Consider the following 24318-nt stretch of genomic DNA (forward strand, 5'->3'; position numbering starts at 1 on the left):
GGAGCAAACCTCCTACAGCTGTGTTCAATAATGAAGACCTCGGGATTCATTTTTTGTTGTGTGTAGGGAGGGGAGCAGACCTCCTGTGCTCATACTGAAGCAGCTGAACATTTTCCTGACCTCGCATTGTGTGGACTGTTCGGAGCTGTCTGTTTTCTTTATGAGAGGCTGTGTTGGTTTGTTTTACTTTTGTATTGGTTTAAGTGAAAATCACTGCTGTGACCACCTCAAACATCAAGCGAGGGGTAATACCCAAACTAATACTTAGAAGAAAAGTCACAATGTCACATTATACAACACAATGCACGACTGTAAACTGGTTCTGTTGTTACAAACACATAAATAATTGTTCCACAATGAAGTCCTGGTGTAGAAAGTTTATTGATGTTTGTTAGTCAGAGAAACACATCTAGTTAGCGGCAACAGTCTGGTCCATCCAGGCTCTGAGAACGGTGACGCGAGCGTATACAGCGGGAGTGGACGTGGAGCAGGAGGAGCTTCCCCAGGACACGATACCAGCCAAGGTCCAAGCGCCACTTCTCTGGCACACGAGAGGTCCACCAGAGTCACCCTACCAATAAGTAAAGAAAAGCAGTTAGCAAACTATATATTACTATATATTACTAATTGGACTTGTTTTCATTTGGAAATACTTTAGCAAAATTATTCTGTTTCAAATCAGTAATAATCCTAAACATTCTGCAAATCTACTAAAGAAAACTGGAATTAGAAATATCCTGTAAAATGTGGTACCATGCAGGAGGAGGCTCTGGAGGCTCCAGCGCAGATCATGGTGCTCTGGATGTTGGATCCCCAGTATCTCTGGCAGTCACTTGTGGTCAGAAGAGGCAGGGCTACCTGCTGCAGTTTGCTTGGTGTAATTTGTGCTGCACAAAATGAAGAAATGTCATATTTAGAAAAGTCCTTGAGTCCTAATTAGTAATGAGCCAGCACCACCGTGCTCAGTACTCGAAACGGGCAGGTCGGACGCTCTGGCGGGCTCGACTCAAGTAGCGCACATAATGGAAGTCAAAGGGGAAATTGAGCATTTTCCCAAAAGATCTTATGGAAAAATCCTTGTTTTCCATTGGCTTCTATTATACTTGGTAGTTGAGTCGAGCCCGTCCAAGCAGCCCATCGGCTCGTTTCGAGCACCCTAGCATGGTCATGCTCACTCATCACTAGTCCTAATATTATGTGTTTGGCCAGTCATCTGAAGGTGTATTCTACATATCCTGAGGACTTATAAATTCTTACATGCAGCACTAACGTAGCCCCATCCAGTGGTGACGCATCTCTCTCCACCATTGAATACGTCAGCGGTAGCAGCAACGCACACTGGGGACACGCGGTTGTTAAAAGAGGCGGCGCTGGCGAGCTTGATGAGGGTGATATCGTTTACAATGGTATTGGAGTTGTAGTTGGGGTGTCTGAAGACCTGTTAAAATAAGCCCATTTTCAGGTCAATACTTCTCTTGATTACATAGAGCGTACACTTATTTTCATGAATCTATTAATATATGTCCTTCAATATTAGACATATAGCATCTCTTACTCTGGAGACGGTCATGGTCTGAATGGGTTCAGCATTGGAAGAGCGATCAAATTCACCCAGAATGACACGGTGGGCGGTTCTGTGCAGAAGAGTCAGGAAAATGGGTAAATAATAGAAGTCACGCGTGTGCTATATCTCTATCAGTATAATATAAACTGCGAGTTATAAATCCCTTACGTGACTCCGCAGTGAGCGGCGGTGGCCACCCACAGACTGTTGATCAGGGAACCACCACAGAAGTGGAATCCGGTCCTGTCCTGTAGGTGTAATCATACGTGTTACTACATCGCCATATTAATGCTGCAGAATCATGTGTTACTACATCGCCATATTAATGCTGCAGAATCATGTGTTACTACATCGCCATATTAATGCTGCAGAATCATGTGTTACTACATCTCCATATTAATGCTGCAGAATCATGTGTTACTACATCGCCATATTAATGCTGCAGAATCATGTGTTACTACATCGCCATATTAATGCTGCAGAATCATGTGTTACTACATCGCCATATTAATGCTGCAGAATCATGTTCTCTCACATTGCAAGAAACAAATGATGCATTAACAATTAAAAAAAAATTCAGGTGTGTGTACATCAGGAATAACATTATTTTTGGCCATAATTACTTGTATCCCACATTTTTCACCTGCTTTCTCCTCTGCAGTCATTATTTATAGTTTTCTGTTGTCTCTGAGCTACTGGGTGGAGACTATCTGTTTTTGATGTCTCCCATGCACAGCACACACAGACATGAGGGATTTCTGCTCTCCTGTTTCTAAGGGCATAATAATCGAGATCACAGAGAGTGCGACTGCAACCGGGACCATTCGGAAGGGTACAAAGGTAAGGTTTATTTTTTTATGTTTTGGAAAACAGAATGGAGATTATACACGGAAGGAGAACATTATACAAAGAAGAGGCACAGGCTGGTGGTCATTATACTGTACAAGGAAGAGGCGCAGGACGAAGAACATACCAGGATGGGGGTCATATACAAGGAAGAGGCACAGGATGGAAAACAACATACCAGGATGGGGGGGACATTATACCAGGATGGAGGTCATTACACAAGGAAGAGGCACAGGACCAAGAACAACATACCAGGATGGGGGGACATTATCCCAGGAAAGGGGTCATTATACCAGCAAGGAGCACAGGATGGAGACATTATACCATGATAACGAACATTGATATAGGATGAGGGACATTATAAAAGTAAGTGGCCTGTGACGGGAATTTTATAGCAGAATGGGAGACATTGTAATAAAAATGGTCCAGGATGGGAAAATGATTACAGTAAGGGGCCAAGGACATTGGACATTAAACCAGGATGGTGGACATTATTATAGGAAGAAGCCAGGACAGGGGACATTATACCAGGATAGTGGACATAATTACAGGAAGAAGCAAGGACAGGGGAGATTATACCAGGATGGTGGACATTATTACAGGAAGAAGCAAGGACAGGGGAGATTATACCAAGCTAGTGGAAATGATTACAGGAAGAAGCCAGGACAGGGGACATTATACCAAGCTAGTGGACATTATTACAGGAAGAAGCAAGGACAGGGGAGATTATACCAGGATGGTGGACATTATTATAGGAATAAGTCAGGACAGGGGACATTATACCAGGATGGTGGACATTATTACAGGAAGAAGCCAGGACAGGGGACATTATACCAGGATGGTGGAAATTATTACAGCAAGAAGCCAGGACAGGGGACATTATACCAAGGTAGTGGACATTATTACAGGAAGAAGCAAGGACAGGTGAGATTATACCAGGATGGTGGAAATTATTACAGGAAGAAGCCAGGACAGGGAACATTATACCAGGATGGTGGACATTATTACAGGAAGAAGCCAGGACAGGGGATATTAAACCAGAATGATGGACATTATTATAGGAATAAGCCAGGACAGGGGACATTATACCAGGATAGTGGACATTATTACAGGAAGAAGCCAGGACAGGGGAGATTATACCAGGATGATGGACATTATTACAGGAAGAAGCCAGGACAGGGGACATTATACCAGGATGGCGGACATTATTACAGGAAGAAGCCAGGACAGGGGACATTATACCAGGATGGTGGACATTATTACAGGAAGAAGCCAGGACAGGGGACATTATACCAGAATGGTGGACATTATTACAGGAAGAAGCCAGGACAGGGGACATTATACCAGGATAGTGGACATTATTATAGGAAGAAGCAAGGACAGGGGAGATTATACCAGGATGGTGGACATTATTACAGGAAGAAGCCAGGACAGGGGAGATTATACCAGGATGGTGGACATTATTACAGGAAGAAGCCAGGACAGGGGACATTATACCAGGATGGTGGACATTATTACAGGAAGAAGCCAGGACAGGGGACATTATACCAGGATGATGGACATTATTACAGGAAGAAGCCAGGACAGGGGAGATTATACCAGGATGATGGACATTATTACAGGAAGAAGCCAGGACAGGGGAAATAATACCAGGATGGTGGACATTATTACAGGAAGAAGCAAGGACAGGGGAGATTATACCAGGATGGTGGACATTATTACAGGAAGAAGCCAGGACAGGGGAGATTATACCAGGATAGTGGACATTATTACAGGAAGAAGCAAGGACAGGGGAAATAATACCAGGATGGTGGACATTATTACAGCAAGAAGCCAGGACAGGGGACATTATACCAGGATGGTGGACAATATTACAGCAAGAAGCCAGGACAGGGGACATTATACCAGGATGGTGGACATTATTATAGGAAGAAGCCAGGACAGGGGACATTATACCAAGATGGTGGACATTATTACAGGAAGAAGCCAGGACAGGGGACATTATACCAGGATAGTGGACATTATTACAGCAAGAAGCCAGGACTGGGGAGATTATACCAGGATGGTGGACATTATTACAGGAAGAAGCCAGGACAGGGGACATTATACCAGGATAGTGGACATTATTACAGGAAGAAGCCAGGACAGGGGAGATTATACCAGGATGATGGACATTATTACAGCAAGAAGCCAGGACAGGGGACATTATACCAGGATGGTGGACATTATTACAGGAAGAAGCCAGGACAGGGAACATTATACCAGGATGGTGGACATTATTATAGGAAGAAGCCAGGACAGGGGACATTATACCAGGATGGTGGACATTATTACAGGAAGAAGCCAGGACAGGGGACATTATACCAGGATAGTGGACATTATTATAGGAAGAAGCAAGGACAGGGGAGATTATACCAGGATGGTGGACATTATTACAGGAAGAAGCCAGGACAGGGGAGATTATACCAGGATGGTGGACATTATTACAGGAAGAAGCCAGGACAGGGGAGATTATACCAGGATGGTGGACATTATTACAGGAAGAAGCCAGGACAGGGGACATTATTCCAGGATAGTGGACATTATTATAGGAAGAAGCCAGGACAGGGGAGATTATACCAGGATGGTGGACATTATTATAGGAAGAAGCCAGGACAGGGGACATTATACCAGGATGGTGGACATTATTACAGGAAGAAGCCAGGACAGGGGACATTATACCAGGATAGTGGACATTATTACAGCAAGAAGCCAGGACAGGGGAGATTATACCAGGATGGTGGACATTATTATAGGAAGAAGCCAGGACAGGGGAGATTATACCAGGATGGTGGACATTATTACAGGAAGAAGCCAGGACAGGGGAGATTATACCAGGATGATGGACATTATTACAGCAAGAAGCCAGGACAGGGGAGATAATACCAGGATGGTGGACATTATTATAGGAATAAGCCAGGACAAGGGACATTATACCAGGATAGTGGACATTATTACAGGAAGAAGCCAGGACAGGGGACATTATACCAGGATGGTGGACATTATTATAGGAAGAAGCAAGGACAGGGGAGATTATACCAGGATAGTGGACATTATTACAGGAAGAAGCCAGGACAGGGGAGATTATACCAGGATGGTGGACATTATTACAGCAAGAAGCCAGGACAGGGGACATTATACCAGGATGGTGGACATTATTACAGGAAGAAGCCAGGACAGGGGACATTATACCAGGATGGTGGACATTATTACAGCAAGAAGCCAGGACAGGGGAGATTATACCAGGATGGTGGACATTATTATAGGAAGAAGCCAGGACAGGGGAGATTATACCAGGATGATGGACATTATTACAGCAAGAAGCCAGGACAGGGAACATTAAACCAGGATGGTGGACATTATTACAGGAAGAAGCAAAGACAGGGGAGATTATACCAGGATGGTGGACATTATTACAGGAAGAAGCCAGGACAGGGGACATTAAACCAGGATGGTGGACATTATTATAGGAAGAAACCAGGACAGGGGACATTATACCAGGATGGTTGACATTATTACAGGAAGTAGCCAGGACAGGGGAGATTATACCAGGATAGTGGACATTATTATAGGAAGAAGCAAAGACAGGGGAGATTATAAGAGGATGGTGGACATTATTACAGGAAGAAGCCAGGACAGGGGACATTTTACCAGGATGGTGGACATTATTACAGGAAGAAGCCAGGAGAGGGGAGATTATACCAGGATGGTGGACATTATTACAGGAAGAAGCCAGGACAGGAGTGGACATTTTTACAGAAATAAGCCAGGAGAGGGGAAATTATAGCAGGATGGTGGACATTACTACAGGAAGAAGCCAGGACAGGGGAGATTATACCAGGATGGTGGACATTATTACAGCAAGAAGCCAGGACAGGGGAGATTATACCAGGATGGTGGACATTATTATAGGAAGAAGCCAGGACAGGGGAGATTATACCAGGATGATGTACATTATTACAGCAAGAAGCCAGGACAGGGAACATTAAACCAGGATGGTGGACATTATTACAGGAAGAAGCAAAGACAGGGGAGATTATACCAGGATGGTGGACATTATTACAGGAAGAAGTTAGGACAGGGGACATTATACCAGGATGGTGAACATTATTACAGGAAGAAGCCAGGACAGGGGACATTATACCAGGATGGTGAACATTATTACAGGAAGAAGCCAGGACAGGGGACATTATACCAGGATGGTGGACGTTATTACAGGAAGAAGCCAGGACAGGGGACATTATACCAGGATGGTGGACATTATTATAGGAAGAAGCCAGGACAGGGAACATTATACCAGGATAGTGGACATTATTATAGGAAAAAGCAAGGACAGGGGAGATTATACCAGGATGGTGGACATTATTACAGGAAGAAGCAAGGACAGGGGAGATTATACCAGGATGGTGGACATTATTACAGCAAGAAACCAGGACAGGGGACATTATACCAGGATGGTGGACATTATTATAGGAAGAAGCCAGGACAGGGGAGATTATACCAGGTTGGTGAACATTATTACAGGAAGAAGCCAGGACAGGGGACATTATACCAGGATGGTGGACATTATTACAGGAAGAAGTTAGGACAGGGGACATTATACCAGGATGGTGAACATTATTACAGGAAGAAGCAAGGACAGGGGAGATTATACCAGGATGGTGGACATTATTACAGGAAGAAGCAAGGACAGGGGAGATTATACCAGGATGGTGGACATTATTACAGGAAGAAGCCAGGACAGGGGACATTATACCAGGATAGTGGACATTATTATAGGAAGAAGCCAGGACAGGGGAGATTATACCAGGATGGTGGACATTATTATAGGAAGAAGCCAGGACAGGGGACATTATAACAGGATGGTGGACATTATTACAGGAAGAAGCCAGGACAGGGGACATTATACCAGGATAGTGGACATTATTACAGCAAGAAGCCAGGACAGGGGAGATTATACCAGGATGGTGGACATTATTATAGGAAGAAGCCAGGACAGGGGAGATTATACCAGGATGGTGGACATTATTACAGCAAGAAGCCAGGACAGGGGAGATTATACCAGGATGGTGGACATTATTATAGGAAGAAGCCAGGACAGGGGAGATTATACCAGGATGGTGGACATTATTACAGGAAGAAGCTAGGAGAGGGGAGATTATACCAGGATGATGGACATTATTACAGCAAGAAGCCAGGACAGGGGAGATTATACCAGGATGATGGACATTATTACAGCAAGAAGCCAGGACAGGGGAGATTATACCAGGATGGTGGACATTATTATAGGAATAAGCCAGGACAAGGGACATTATACCAGGATAGTGGACATTATTACAGGAAGAAGCCAGGACAGGGGACATTATACCAGGATGGTGGACATTATTATAGGAAGAAGCAAGGACAGGGGAGATTATACCAGGATAGTGGACATTATTACAGGAAGAAGCAAGGACAGGGGAGATTATACCAGGATGGTGGACAATATTACAGCAAGAAGCCAGGACAGGGGACATTATACCAGGATGGTGGACATTATTACAGGAAGAAGCCAGGACAGGGGACATTATACCAGGATGGTGGACATTATTACAGCAAGAAGCCAGGACAGGGGAGATTATACCAGGATGGTGGACATTATTATAGGAAGAAGCCAGGACAGGGGAGATTATACCAGGATGGTGGACATTATTACAGGAAGAAGCCAGGACAGGGGAGATTATACCAGGATGATGGACATTATTACAGCAAGAAGCCAGGACAGGGAACATTAAACCAGGATGGTGGACATTATTACAGGAAGAAGCAAAGACAGGGGAGATTATACCAGGATGGTGGACATTATTACAGGAAGAAGCCAGGACAGGGGACATTAAACCAGGATGGTGGACATTATTATAGGAAGAAACCAGGACAGGGGACATTATACCAGGATGGTTGACATTATTACAGGAAGTAGCCAGGACAGGGGAGATTATACCAGGATGGTGGACATTATTATAGGAAGAAACCAGGACAGGGGACATTATACCAGGATGGTGGACATTATTACAGGAAGAAGCCAGGACAGGGGACATTTTACCAGGATGGTGGACATTATTACAGGAAGAAGCCAGGAGAGGGGAGATTATACCAGGATGGTGGACATTATTACAGGAAGAAGCCAGGACAGGAGTGGACATTTTTACAGAAATAAGCCAGGAGAGGGGAAATTATAGCAGGATGGTGGACATTACTACAGGAAGAAGCCAGGACAGGGGTGGACATTATTACAGGAAGAAGCCAGGACAGGGGAGATTATACCAGGATGGTGGACATTATTACAGCAAGAAGCCAGGACAGGGGAGATTATACCAGGATGGTGGACATTATTATAGGAAGAAGCCAGGACAGGGGAGATTATACCAGGATAATGGACATTATTACAGCAAGAAGCCAGGACAGGGAACATTAAACCAGGATGGTGGACATTATTACAGGAAGAAGCAAAGACAGGGGAGATTATACCAGGATGGTGGACATTATTACAGGAAGAAGCCAGGACAGGGGACATTATACCAGGATGGTGGACATTATTACAGGAAGAAGCCAGGACAGGGGAGATTATACCAGGATGGCGGACATTATTAAAGGAAGAAGCCAGGACAGGGGACATTATACCAGGATGGTGGACATTATTATAGGAAGAAGCCAGGACAGGGGACATTATACCAGGATAGTGGACATTATTATAGGAAAAAGCAAGGACAGGGGAGATTATACCAGGATAGTGGACATTATTACAGGAAGAATCAAGGACAGGGGAGATTATACCAGGATGGTGGACATTATTACAGCAAGAAGCCAGGACAGGGGACATTATACCAGGATGGTGGACATTATTACAGGAAGAAGCCAGGACAGGGGACATTATACCAGGATGCTGGACATTATTACAGCAAGAAGCCAGGACAGGGGAGATTATACCAGGATGGTGGACATTATTATAGGAAGAAGCCAGGACAGGGGAGATTATACCAGGATGATGGACATTATTACAGGAAGAAGCCAGGACAGGGAACATTAAACCAGGATGGTGGACATTATTACAGGAAGAAGCAAAGACAGGGGAGATTATACCAGGATGGTGGACATTATTACAGGAAGAAGCCAGGACAGGGGACATTATACCAGGATGGTGGACATTATTATAGGAAGAAACCAGGACAGGGGACATTATACCAGGATGGTGGACATTATTACAGGAAGAAGCCAGGACAGGGGAGATTATACCAGGATAGTGGACATTATTATAGGAAGATGCAAAGACAGGGGAGATTATACTAGGATGGTGGACATTATTACAGGAAGAAGCCAGGACAGGGGACATTATACCAGGATGGTGGACATTATCACAGGAAGAAGCCAGGAGAGGGGAGATTATACCAGGATGGTGGACATTATTACAGGAAGAAGCCAGGACAGGGGTGGACATTTTTACAGAAATAAGCCAGGAGAGGGAAAATTATAGCAGGATGGTGGACATTACAACAGGAAGAAGCCAGGACAGGGGTGGACATTATTACAGGAAGAAGCCAGGACAGGGGAGATTATACCAGGATGGTGGACATTATTACAGCAAGAAGCCAGGACAGGGGAGATTATACCAGGATGGTGGACATTATTATAGGAAGAAGCCAGGACAGGGGAGATTATACCAGGATGATGTACATTATTACAGCAAGAAGCCAGGACAGGGAACATTAAACCAGGATGGTGGACATTATTACAGGAAGAAGTTAGGACAGGGGACATTATACCAGGATGGTGGACATTATTACAGCAAGAAGCCAGGACAGGGGACATTATACCAGGATGGTGAACATTATTACAGGAAGAAGCCAGGACAGGGGACATTATACCAGGATGGTGGACGTTATTACAGGAAGAAGCCAGGACAGGGGACATTATACCAGGATGGTGGACATTATTATAGGAAGAAGCCAGGACAGGGGAGATTATACCAGGATGATGGACATTATTACAGGAAGAAGCCAGGACAGGGAAAATTAAACCAGGATGGTGGACATTATTACAGGAAGAAGCAAAGACAGGGGAGATTATACCAGGATGGTGGACATTATTACAGGAAGAAGCCAGGACAGGGGACATTATACCAGGATGGTGGACATTATTATAGGAAGAAGCCAGGACAGGGGACATTATACCAGGATAGTGGACATTATTACAGGAAGAATCAAGGACAGGGGAGATTATACCAGGATGCTGGACATTATTACAGCAAGAAGCCAGGACAGGGGACATTATACCAGGATGGTGGACATTATTACAGGAAGAAGCCAGGACAGGGGACATTATACCAGGATGCTGGACATTATTACAGCAAGAAGCCAGGACAGGGGAGATTATACCAGGATGGTGGACATTATTATAGGAAGAAGCCAGGACAGGGGAGATTATACCAGGATGATGGACATTATTACAGGAAGAAGCCAGGACAGGGAACATTAAACCAGGATGGTGGACATTATTACAGGAAGAAGCAAAGACAGGGGAGATTATACCAGGATGGTGGACATTATTACAGGAAGAAGCCAGGACAGGGGACATTATACCAGGATGGTGGACATTATTATAGGAAGAAACCAGGACAGGGGACATTATACCAGGATGGTGGACATTATTACAGGAAGAAGCCAGGACAGGGGAGATTATACCAGGATAGTGGACATTATTATAGGAAGAAGCAAAGACAGGGGAGATTATACTAGGATGGTGGACATTATTACAGGAAGAAGCCAGGACAGGGGACATTATACCAGGATGGTGGACATTATCACAGGAAGAAGCCAGGAGAGGGGAGATTATACCAGGATGGTGGACATTATTACAGGAAGAAGCCAGGACAGGGGTGGACATTTTTACAGAAATAAGCCAGGAGAGGGAAAATTATAGCAGGATGGTGGACATTACAACAGGAAGAAGCCAGGACAGGGGTGGACATTATTACAGGAAGAAGCCAGGACAGGGGAGATTATACCAGGATGGTGGACATTATTACAGCAAGAAGCCAGGACAGGGGAGATTATACCAGGATGGTGGACATTATTATAGGAAGAAGCCAGGACAGGGGAGATTATACCAGGATGATGTACATTATTACAGCAAGAAGCCAGGACAGGGAACATTAAACCAGGATGGTGGACATTATTACAGGAAGAAGTTAGGACAGGGGACATTATACCAGGATGGTGGACATTATTACAGCAAGAAGCCAGGACAGGGGACATTATACCAGGATGGTGAACATTATTACAGGAAGAAGCCAGGACAGGGGACATTATACCAGGATGGTGGACGTTATTACAGGAAGAAGCCAGGACAGGGGACATTATACCAGGATGGTGGACATTATTATAGGAAGAAGCCAGGACAGGGAACATTATACCAGGATAGTGGACATTATTATAGGAAAAAGCAAGGACAGGGGAGATTATACCAGGATGGTGGACATTATTACAGGAAGAAGCAAGGACAGGGGAGATTATACCAGGATGGTGGACATTATTACAGCAAGAAAACAGGACAGGGGACATTATACCAGGATGGTGGACATTATTACAGCAAGAAGCCAGGACAGGGGAGATTATACCAGGATGGTGGACATTATTATAGGAAGAAGCCAGGACAGGGGAGATTATACCAGGATGATGGACATTATTACAGGAAGAAGCCAGGACAGGGGAGATTATACCAGGATGGTGGACATTATTACAGGAAGAAGCAAAGACAGGGGAGATTATACCAGGATGGTGGACATTATTACAGGAAGAAGCCAGGACAGGGGACATTATACCAGGATGGTGGACATTATTACAGGAAGAAGCCAGGACAGGGGAGATTATACCAGGATAGTGGACATTATTATAGGAAGAAGCAAAGACAGGGGAGATTATACTAGGATGGTGGACATTATTACAGGAAGAAGCCAGGACAGGGGACATTATACCAGGATGGTGGACATTATTACAGGAAGAAGCCAGGAGAGGGGAGATTATACCAGGATGGTGGACATTATTACAGGAAGAAGCCAGGACAGGGGAGATTATACCAGGATGGTGGACATTATTATAGGAAGAAACCAGGACAGGGGACATTATACCAGGATGGTGGACATTATTATAGGAAGAAACCAGGACAGGGGACATTATACCAGGATGGTGGACATTATTACAGGAAGAAGCCAGGACAGGGGACATTATACCAGGATGGTGGACATTATTATAGGAAGAAGCCAGGACAGGGGACATTATACCAGGATGGTGGACATTATTACAGGAAGAAGCCAGGACAGGGGACATTATACCAGGATGGTGGACATTATTACAGGAAGAAGCCAGGACAGGGGACATTATACCAGGATAGTGGACATTATTATAGGAAGAAGCCAGGACAGGGGAGATTATACCAGGATGATGGACATTATTACAGGAAGAAGCCAGGACAGGGGAGATTATACCAGGATAGTGGACATTATTATAGGAAGAAGCCAGGACAGGGGAGATTATACCAGGATGATGGACATTATTACAGGAAGAAGCCAGGACAGGGAACATTAAACCAGGATGGTGGACATTATTACAGGAAGAAGCAAAGACAGGGGAGATTATACCAGGATGGTGGACATTATTACAGGAAGAAGCCAGGACAGGGGACATTATACCAGGATGGTGGACATTATTACAGGAAGAAGCCAGGACAGGGGAGATTATACCAGGATAGTGGACATTATTATAGGAAGAAGCAAAGACAGGGGAGATTATACTAGGATGGTGGACATTATTACAGGAAGAAGCCAGGACAGGGGACATTATACCAGGATGGTGGACATTATTACAGGAAGAAGCCAGGAGAGGGGAGATTATACCAGGATGGTGGACATTATTACAGGAAGAAGCCAGGACAGGGGAGATTATACCAGGATGGTGGACATTATTATAGGAAGAAACCAGGACAGGGGACATTATACCAGGATGGTGGACATTATTACAGGAAGAAGCCAGGACAGGGGAGATTATACCAGGATAGTGGACATTATTATAGGAAGAAGCCAGGACAGGGGAGATTATACCAGGATAGTGGACATTATTATAGGAAGAAGCAAAGACAGGGGAGATTATACTAGGATGGTGGACATTATTACAGGAAGAAGCCAGGACAGGGGACATTATACCAGGATGGTGGACATTATTACAGGAAGAAGCCAGGAGAGGGGAGATTATACCAGGATGGTGGACATTATTACAGGAAGAAGCCAGGACAGGGGTGGACATTTTTACAGAAATAAGCCAGGACAGGGGAGATTAAACCAGGATGGTGGACATTATAACAGCAAGAAGCCAGGACAGGGGAGATTATACCAGGATGGTGGACATTATTATAGGAAGAAGCCAGGACAGGGGAGATTATACCAGGATGATGGACATTATTACAGCAAGAAGCCAGGACAGGGAACATTAAACCAGGATGGTGGACATTATTACAGGAAGAAGCAAAGACAGGGGAGATTATACCAGGATGGTGGACATTATTACAGGAAGAAGCCAGGACAGGGGACATTATACCAGGATGGTGGACATTATTACAGGAAGAAGCCAGGACAGGGGACATTATACCAGGATGGCGGACATTATTATAGGAAGAAGCCAGGACAGGGGACATTATACCAGGATGGTGGACATTATTATAGGAAGAAGCAAAGACAGGGGAGATTATACTAGGATGGTGGACATTATTACAGGAAGAAGCCAGGACAGGGGAGATTATACCAGGATGGCGGACATTATTATAGGAAGAAGCCAGGACAGGGGACATTATACCAGGATGGTGGACATTATTACAGGAAGAAGCCTGGACAGGGGACATTATACCAGGATGGTGGACATTATTACAGGAAGAAGCCAGGAGAGGGGAGATTATACCAGGATGGTGGACATTATTATAGGAAGAAGCCAGGACAGGGGACATTATACCAGGATGGTGGACATTATTACAGGAAGAAGCCTGGACAGGGGACATTATACCAGGATGGTGGACATTATTACAGGAAGAAGCCAGGAGAGGGGAGATTATACCAGGATGGTGGACATTATTATAGGAAGAAGCCTGGACAGGGGACATTATACCAGGATGGTGGACATTATTACAGGAAGAAGCCAGGACAGGGGACATTATACCAGGATGGTGGACATTATTATAGGAAGAAGCCAGGACAGGGGAGATTATACCAGGATGGTGGACATTATTACAGGAAGAAGCCAGGACAGGGGACATTATACCAGGATGGTGGACATTATTACAGGAAGAAGCCAGGACAGGGGACATTATACCAGGATGGCGGACATTATTATAGGAAGAAGCCAGGACAGGGGACATTAAACCAGGATGGTGGACATTATTATAGGAAGAAGCAAAGACAGGGGAGATTATACTAGGATGGTGGACATTATTACAGGAAGAAGCCAGGACAGGGGACATTATACCAGGATGGCGGACATTATTATAGGAAGAAGCCAGGACAGGGGACATTATACCAGGATGGTGGACATTATTATAGGAAGAAGCAAAGACAGGGGAGATTATACTAGGATGGTGGACATTATTACAGGAAGAAGCCAGGACAGGGGAGATTATACCAGGATGGTGGACATTATTACAGCAAGAAGCCAGGACAGGGAACATTATACCAGGATGGTGGACAATATTACAGGAAGAAGCTAGGAGAGGGGAGATTATACCAGGATGGTGGACATTATAACAGGAAGAAGCCAGGACAGGGGTGGACATTATTACAGGAAGAAGCCAGGACAGGGAACATTATACCAGGATGGTGGACATTATTACAGGAAGAAGCCAGGACAGGGGACATTATACCAGGATAGTGGACATTATTACAGCAAGAAGCCAGGACAGGGGAGATTATACCAGGATGGTGGACATTATTATAGGAAGAAGCCAGGACAGGGGAGATTATACCAGGATGATGGACATTATTACAGCAAGAAGCCAGGACAGGGAACATTAAACCAGGATGGTGGACATTATTACAGGAAGAAGCAAAGACAGGGGAGATTATACCAGGATGGTTGACATTATTACAGGAAGAAGCCAGGACAGGGGACATTTTACCAGGATGGTGGACATTATTATAGGAAGAAACCAGGACAGGGGACATTATACCAGGATGGTGGACATTATTACAGGAAGAAGCCAGGACAGGGGAGATTATACCAGGATAGTGGACATTATTATAGGAAGAAGCAAAGACAGGGGAGATTATACTAGGATGGTGGACATTATTATAGGAAGAAGCCAGGACAGGGGACATTATACCAGGATGGTGGACATTATTACAGGAAGAAGCCAGGACAGGGGACATTATACCAGGATGATGGACATTATTACAGGAAGAAGCCAGGACAGGGGACATTATACCAGGATGGTGGACATTATTACAGGAAGAAGCCAGGAGAGGGGAGATTATACCAGGATGGTGGACATTATTACAGGAAGAAGCCAGGACAGGAGTGGACATTTTTACAGAAATAAGCCAGGAGAGGGGAAATTATAGCAGGATGGTGGACATTACTACAGGAAGAAGCCAGGACAGGGGTGGACATTATTACAGGAAGAAGCCAGGACAGGGGAGATTATACCAGGATGGTGGACATTATTACAGGAAGAAGCCAGGACAGGGGACATTATACCAGGATGATGGACATTATTACAGGAAGAAGCCAGGACAGGGGACATTATACCAGGATGGTGGACATTATTACAGGAAGAAGCCAGGACAGGGGACATTATACCAGGATGGTGGACATTATTACAGGAAGAAGCCAGGACAGGGGACATTATACCAGGATGGTGGACATTATTACAGCAAGAAGCCAGGAGAGGGGAGATTATACCAGGATGGTGGACATTATTACAGCAAGAAGCCAGGACAGGGGAGATTATACCAGGATGGTGGACATTATTATAGGAAGAAGCCAGGACAGGGGAGATTATACCAGGATGGTGGACATTATTACAGGAAGAAGCCAGGACAGGGGACATTATACCAGGATGATGGACATTATTACAGGAAGAAGCCAGGACAGGGGACATTATACCAGGATGGTGGACATTATTACAGGAAGAAGCCAGGACAGGGGACATTATACCAGGATGGTGGACGTTATTACAGGAAGAAGCCAGGACAGGGGATATTATACCAGGATGGTGGACATTATTATAGGAAGAAGCCAGGACAGGGGACATTATACCAGGATAGTGGACATTATTATAGGAAAAAGCAAGGACAGGGGAGATTATACCAGGATAGTGGACATTATTACAGGAAGAAGCAAGGACAGGGGAGATTATACCAGGATGGTGGACATTATTACAGCAAGAAGCCAGGACAGGGGACATTATACCAGGATGGTGGACATTATTACAGGAAGAAGCCAGGACAGGGGACATTATACCAGGATGGTGGACATTATTACAGGAAGAAGCCAGGACAGGGGACATTATACCAGGATGGTGGACATTATTACAGCAAGAAGCCAGGACAGGGGAGATTATACCAGGATGGTGGACATTATTATAGGAAGAAGCCAGGACAGGGGAGATTATACCAGGATGATGGACATTATTACAGGAAGAAGCCAGGACAGGGAACATTAAACCAGGATGGTGGACATTATTACAGGAAGAAGCCAGGACAGGGGAGATTATACCAGGATGGTGGACATTATTACAGGAAGAAGCCAGGAGAGGGGAGATTATACCAGGATGGTGGACATTATTACAGGAAGAAGCCAGGACAGGGGACATTATACCAGGATGGTGGACATTATTATAGGAAGAAACCAGGACAGGGGACATTATACCAGGATGGTGGACATTATTACAGGAAGAAGCCAGGACAGGGGAGATTATACCAGGATGGTGGACATTATTATAGGAAGAAGCCAGGACAGGGGAGATTATACCAGGATAATGGACATTATTACAGCAAGAAGCCAGGACAGGGAACATTAAACCAGGATGGTGGACATTATTACAGGAAGAAGCCAGGACAGGGGACATTATACCAGGATGGTGGACATTATTACAGGAAGAAGCCAGGAGAGGGGAGATTATACCAGGATGGTGGACATTATTACAGGAAGAAGCCAGGACAGGGGTGGACATTTTTACAGAAATAAGCCAGGAGAGGGGAAATTATAGCAGGATGGTGGACATTACTACAGGAAGAAGCCAGGACAGGGGTGGACATTATTACAGGAAGAAGCCAGGACAGGGGACATTATACCAGGATGGTGGACATTATTATAGGAAGAAGCCAGGACAGGGGAGATTATACCAGGATGATGGACATTATTACAGCAAGAAGCCAGGACAGGGAACATTAAACCAGGATGGTGGACATTATTACAGGAAGAAGCAAAGACAGGGGAGATTATACCAGGATGGTGGACATTATTACAGGAAGAAGCCAGGACAGGGGACATTATACCAGGATAGTGGACATTATTATAGGAAGAAGCAAAGACAGGGGAGATTATACTAGGATGGTGGACATTATTACAGGAAGAAGCCAGGACAGGGGAGATTATACCAGGATGGTGGACATTATTACAGCAAGAAGCCAGGACAGGGAACATTATACCAGGATGGTGGACATTATTATAGGAAGAAGCAAAGACAGGGGAGATTATACTAGGATGGTGGACATTATTACAGGAAGAAGCCAGGACAGGGGAGATTATACCAGGATGGTGGACAATTTTTATAGGAAGAAGCCAGGACAGGGGAGATTATACCAGGATGGTGGACATTATTATAGGAAGAAGCCAGGACAGGGGAGATTATACCAGGATGATGGACATTATTACAGGAAGAAGCCAGGACAGGGAACATTAAACCAGGATGGTGGACATTATTACAGGAAGAAGCAAAGACAGGGGAGATTATACCAGGATGGTGGACATTATTACAGGAAGAAGCCAGGACAGGGGACATTATACCAGGATGGTGGACATTATTATAGGAAGAAACCAGGACAGGGGACATTATACCAGGATGGTGGACATTATTACAGGAAGAAGCCAGGACAGGGGAGATTATACCAGGATAGTGGACATTATTATAGGAAGAAGCAAAGACAGGGGAGATTATACTAGGATGGTGGACATTATTACAGGAAGAAGCCAGGACAGGGGACATTATACCAGGATGGTGGACATTATTACAGGAAGAAGCCAGGAGAGGGGAGATTATACTAGGATGGTGGACATTATTACAGGAAGAAGTTAGGACAGGGGTGGACATTTTTACAGAAATAAGCCAGGAGAGGGGAAATTATAGCAGGATGGTGGACATTACTACAGGAAGAAGCCAGGACAGGGGTGGACATTATTACAGGAAGAAGCCAGGACAGGGGAGATTATACCAGGATGGTGGACATTATTACAGCAAGAAGCCAGGACAGGGGAGATTATACCAGGATGGTGGACATTATTATAGGAAGAAGCCAGGACAGGGGAGATTATACCAGGATAGTGGACATTATTACAGGAAGAAGCCAGGACAGGGAACATTATACCAGGATGGTGGACATTATTACAGGAAGAAGCCAGGAGAGGGGAGATTATACTAGGATGGTGGACATTATTACAGGAAGAAGTTAGGACAGGGGTGGACATTTTTACAGAAATAAGCCAGGAGAGGGGAAATTATAGCAGGATGGTGGACATTACTACAGGAAGAAGCCAGGACAGGGGAGATTATACCAGGATGGTGGACATTATTACAGCAAGAAGCCAGGACAGGGGAGATTATACCAGGATGATGGACATTATTACAGCAAGAAGCCAGGACAGGGAACATTAAACCAGGATGGTGGACATTATTACAGGAAGAAGCAAAGACAGGGGAGATTATACCAGGATGGTGGACATTATTACAGGAAGAAGCCAGGACAGGGGGCATTATACCAGGATAGTGGACATTATTATAGGAAGAAGCAAAGACAGGGGAGATTATACTAGGATGGTGGACATTATTACAGGAAGAAGCCAGGACAGGGGAGATTATACCAGGATGGTGGACATTATTACAGGAAGAAGCCAGGACAGGGGAGATTATACCAGGATGGTGGACATTATTATAGGAAGAAGCAAAGACAGGGGAGATTATACCAGGATGGTGGACATTATTACAGGAAGAAGCCAGGACAGGGGAGATTATACCAGGATGGTGGACATTATTACAGCAAGAAGCCAGGACAGGGGAGATTATACCAGGATGGTGGACATTATTACAGGAAGAAGCCAGGACAGGGGAGATTATACCAGGATGGTGGACATTATTACAGGAAGAAGCCAGGACAGGGGACATTATACCAGGATGGTGGACATTATTACAGGAAGAAGCCAGGACAGGGGAGATTATACCAGGATGGTGGACATTATTACAGGAAGAAGCCAGGACAGGGGACATTATACCAGGATGGTGGACATTATTACAGGAAGAAGCCAGGACAGGGGAGATTATACCAGGATGGTGGACATTATTATAGGAAGAAGCAAAGACAGGGGAGATTATACCAGGATGGTGGACATTATTACAGGAAGAAGCCAGGACAGGGGAGATTATACCAGGATAGTGGACATTATTATAGGAAGAAGCAAAGACAGGGGACATTATACCAGGATGGTGGACATTATTACAGGAAGAAGCCAGGACAGGGGACATTATACCAGGATAGTGGACTTTATTATAGGAAGAAGCAAGGACAGGGGAGATTATACTAGGATGGTGGACATTATTACAGGAAGAAGCCAGGACAGGGGAGATTATACCAGGATGGTGGACATTATTACAGGAAGAAGCCAGGACAGGGGAGATTATACCAGGATGGTGGACATTATTACAGGAAGAAGCCAGGACAGGGGAGATTATACCAGGATGGTGGACATTATTACAGGAAGAAGCCAGGACAGGGGAGATTATACCAGGATGGTGGACATTATTACAGGAAGAAGCCAGGACAGGGGAGATTATACCAGGATGGTGGACATTATTATAGGAAGAAGCAAAGACAGGGGAGATTATACCAGGATGGTGGACATTATTACAGGAAGAAGCCAGGACAGGGGAGATTATACCAGGATGGTGGACATTATTACAGCAAGAAGCCAGGACAGGGGAGATTATACCAGGATGGTGGACATTATTACAGGAAGAAGCCAGGACAGGGGAGATTATACCAGGATGGTGGACATTATTACAGGAAGAAGCCAGGACAGGGGACATTATACCAGGATGGTGGACATTATTACAGGAAGAAGCCAGGACAGGGGAGATTATACCAGGATGGTGGACATTATTACAGGAAGAAGCCAGGACAGGGGACATTATACCAGGATGGTGGACATTATTACAGGAAGAAGCCAGGACAGGGGAGATTATACCAGGATGGTGGACATTATTACAGGAAGAAGCCAGGACAGGGGAGATTATACCAGGATGGTGGACATTATTATAGGAAGAAGCAAAGACAGGGGAGATTATACCAGGATGGTGGACATTATTACAGGAAGAAGCCAGGACAGGGGAGATTATACCAGGATGGTGGACATTATTACAGCAAGAAGCCAGGACAGGGGAGATTATACCAGGATGGTGGACATTATTACAGGAAGAAGCCAGGACAGGGGAGATTATACCAGGATGGTGGACATTATTACAGGAAGAAGCCAGGACAGGGGACATTATACCAGGATGGTGGACATTATTACAGGAAGAAGCCAGGACAGGGGAGATTATACCAGGATGGTGGACATTATTACAGGAAGAAGCCAGGACAGGGGACATTATACCAGGATGGTGGACATTATTACAGGAAGAAGCCAGGACAGGGGAGATTATACCAGGATGGTGGACATTATTATAGGAAGAAGCAAAGACAGGGGAGATTATACCAGGATGGTGGACATTATTACAGGAAGAAGCCAGGACAGGGGACATTATACCAGGATAGTGGACATTATTATAGGAAGAAGCAAGGACAGGGGAGATTATACTAGGATGGTGGACATTATTACAGGAAGAAGCCAGGACAGGGGAGATTATACCAGGATGGTGGACATTATTACAGGAAGAAGCCAGGACAGGGGAGATTATACCAGGATGGTGGACATTATTACAGGAAGAAGCCAGGACAGGGGAGATTATACCAGGATGGTGGACATTATTACAGGAAGAAGCCAGGACAGGGGTGGACATTATTACAGGAAGAAGCCAGGACAGGGGAGATTATATCAGGATAAACAGAAGATTGATCCAGCTGAGTGCAAATGGGGATTTATTCGTGCATGATCAGACAGTGCACAGATAACGTTAACGCGTTTGTGGCTTGACGCCCGTAATCATAACCATGATTAAGGGAATCAAGACACAAACGCGTTAACGTTATCTGTGCACTGTCTGATCATGCACGAATAAATCACCATTTGCACTCAGCTGGATCAATCATCTTTTTATTGCTTTACAGCCAGGGCAGGACCGGTGTCCGAGACTGAGAAGCGGTGAGGTCAGGTGGCGGTGAGCTGGATATTCTGGATTATATCAGGATGGTGGACATTATTTCAGGAAGAACCCAGGAGAGGGGAGATTATACCAGGATGGTGGACATTATTACAGAAAAAGGCCAGGACAGGGAACACTATTACAGGAAGGTGCAATGATGGGGACACTATTACAACACATATTGAGACAACTCAGCATTATTTGGCCACTTTTGTGGGGGTGAATTATTCTTAATTATGCCAGATGTATTGTTCCTTTGTTCAGAGAGTCAAGGGGCAGGGGCCATTGTTTCATGTGGGACTGTCTAGTATCCTTTTTGTATGCTAATTCATGGAACTAGATTGCATACGCCCCCTGTGGTGTACTAGTCTGCATCACCTAGAGGACAATTCAACTATTAAACAATGAAGGAAACACAATGATTATCTTCCCCAAATCCTGTGGGGCACAATGCCCTGAAATGGGAGCTGAGGGATATAGATAGAGGACTGCTCCCATCAGTGGTGATTCTATAGGACTTCAGCCTAGGGACTATGGTTCCAGCTGGTGGCTTACAGAACTGCTCCAGTACCCAGCACTGAGTTCTCAAATTTTTTTGGATACTATTGGGTCACCTGGCCACATACTTCGCTGTGACCAGTTGGCATCCTAAGCTTGTCGCTATCTCCTCTTAGTGGGTGCCCACCAAAAGCGGGGTGCTGCTGGCTAGGGTAGTTTTCACTGGATGCCCTGAAATCGCAGAGGTTCTAATTACCAGTGTAATGGTGAAACTCTGTCATCTCGTGTCCTTGCTGGCATGTACTATCTGCTGTAGTCTGTTGGTGACCCAAAAAGGTGCTATCGGAGTATAGTACCATTACCCTGTGTTGTCTGAGCAGTGTTCTACCCATGAGGAAGGAGTGCAGGAGTTTAGTGAGTTGAGCCTCAGTCCATGCAGTCTTTCTAAAGACAGACAGGTCAGCGGACGAGACCACCCACTGACCCTCGCGTCTCCACACACACGTCTTTATAGGCTCTAGTAAAAGCAGCTCCATACAATGAGCGCGATAAATGTATAATGATAAAAGTATATTAAAATTAACAGTGCCTGGCATTCCAAAATAGTGAGGTTTACTTGTTTTCAGAAAAAAATGGTTAAAAGTAAGATTTACAATAAGAATATAAAGTCTTAAAATGTAAGAGTTACCTGGAGGGACACCTGCCATGGCCAGGAACCCGACACGGCATTTTCACCATTCACAATTCTGGCATAGCCGGAAATAATAGGCTTAATGGCCGGTACACCGCAGCCTGAACATTGAAAAAGAGAAGGAACAACACATTGTTCAGTAAAGGAAAGAGAAGGAACAACACGTTCTTCAGTAAAGGAAAGAAAAGGAACAACACATTCTTCAGTAAAGGAAAGAGAAGGAACAACCGTTCTTCAGTAAAGGAAAGAGAAGGAACAACACGTTCTTCAGTAAAGGAAAGAGAAGGAACAACCGTTCTTCAGTAAAGGAAAGAGAAGGAACAACACGTTCTTCAGTAAAGGAAAGAAAAGGAACAACACATTCTTCAGTAAAGGAAAGAGAAGGAATAACACATTCTTCAGTAAAGGAAAGAGAAGGAACAACACGTTCTTCAGTAAAGGAAAGAGAAGGAACAACATGTTCTTCAGTAAAGGAAAGAAAAGGAACAACACATTCTTTAATAAAGGAAAGAGAAGGAAAAACCGTTCTTGAGTAAAGGAAAGAGAAGGAACAACACGTTCTTCAGTAAAGGAAAGAGAAGGAACAACACGTTCCTCAATAAAGGAAAGAGAAGGAATAACACATTCTTCAGTAAAGGAAAGAGAAGGAACAAGTTCTTCAGTAAACGAAAAAGAAGGAACAACACATTCTTCAGTGAAGGAAAGAGAAGGAACAACACATTCTTCAGTGAAGGAAACACATTTAGGAAAGTAGTAAAATGCTTCTTATTTCATCTTACCGAAGGTTCCTCCCAGAAGGGCAAGGCAAGAAAGGAGCCACAGCATTGCCATGATTGTCCACTGCTTGGGTGATTGTTTTGAGTGTTGACTTGTCCACTTTATATACTCTCAAGTCACCAATCCCATTGCAGACCTTAGGTATTCACGTTCTTGTGTTATTCTGGTATTTTTGGCCCTTCTTATCATACAGCCTTGAGATAATATAGAACATTGTAAAACATACACTCGTAGAGAAAGTTAAATGGAAAGAAAACAG

The 24318-nt window shown here is 44.6% G+C and overlaps 1 protein-coding gene across 1 annotated transcript; it reads right to left on the reverse strand.

Moving 5' to 3' along the window:
* Positions 1-409: 409 nt before the first annotated feature.
* Positions 410-24113, reverse strand: LOC142302898 (chymotrypsinogen A-like). Its single transcript, XM_075344006.1, has 7 exons — positions 24062-24113; positions 23280-23383; positions 1733-1812; positions 1556-1634; positions 1258-1438; positions 754-887; positions 410-571 (listed from the first exon to the last, which is right to left on the reverse strand). Exons 1-7 carry the CDS (start codon positions 24111-24113, stop codon positions 410-412), a joined length of 792 nt encoding a protein of 263 aa, XP_075200121.1.
* Positions 24114-24318: the final 205 nt, after the last annotated feature.

The sequence above is a fragment of the Anomaloglossus baeobatrachus genome, chromosome 1 (genome assembly GCF_048569485.1).
Source record: "Anomaloglossus baeobatrachus isolate aAnoBae1 chromosome 1, aAnoBae1.hap1, whole genome shotgun sequence".
NCBI lineage: Eukaryota > Metazoa > Chordata > Amphibia > Anura > Aromobatidae > Anomaloglossus > Anomaloglossus baeobatrachus.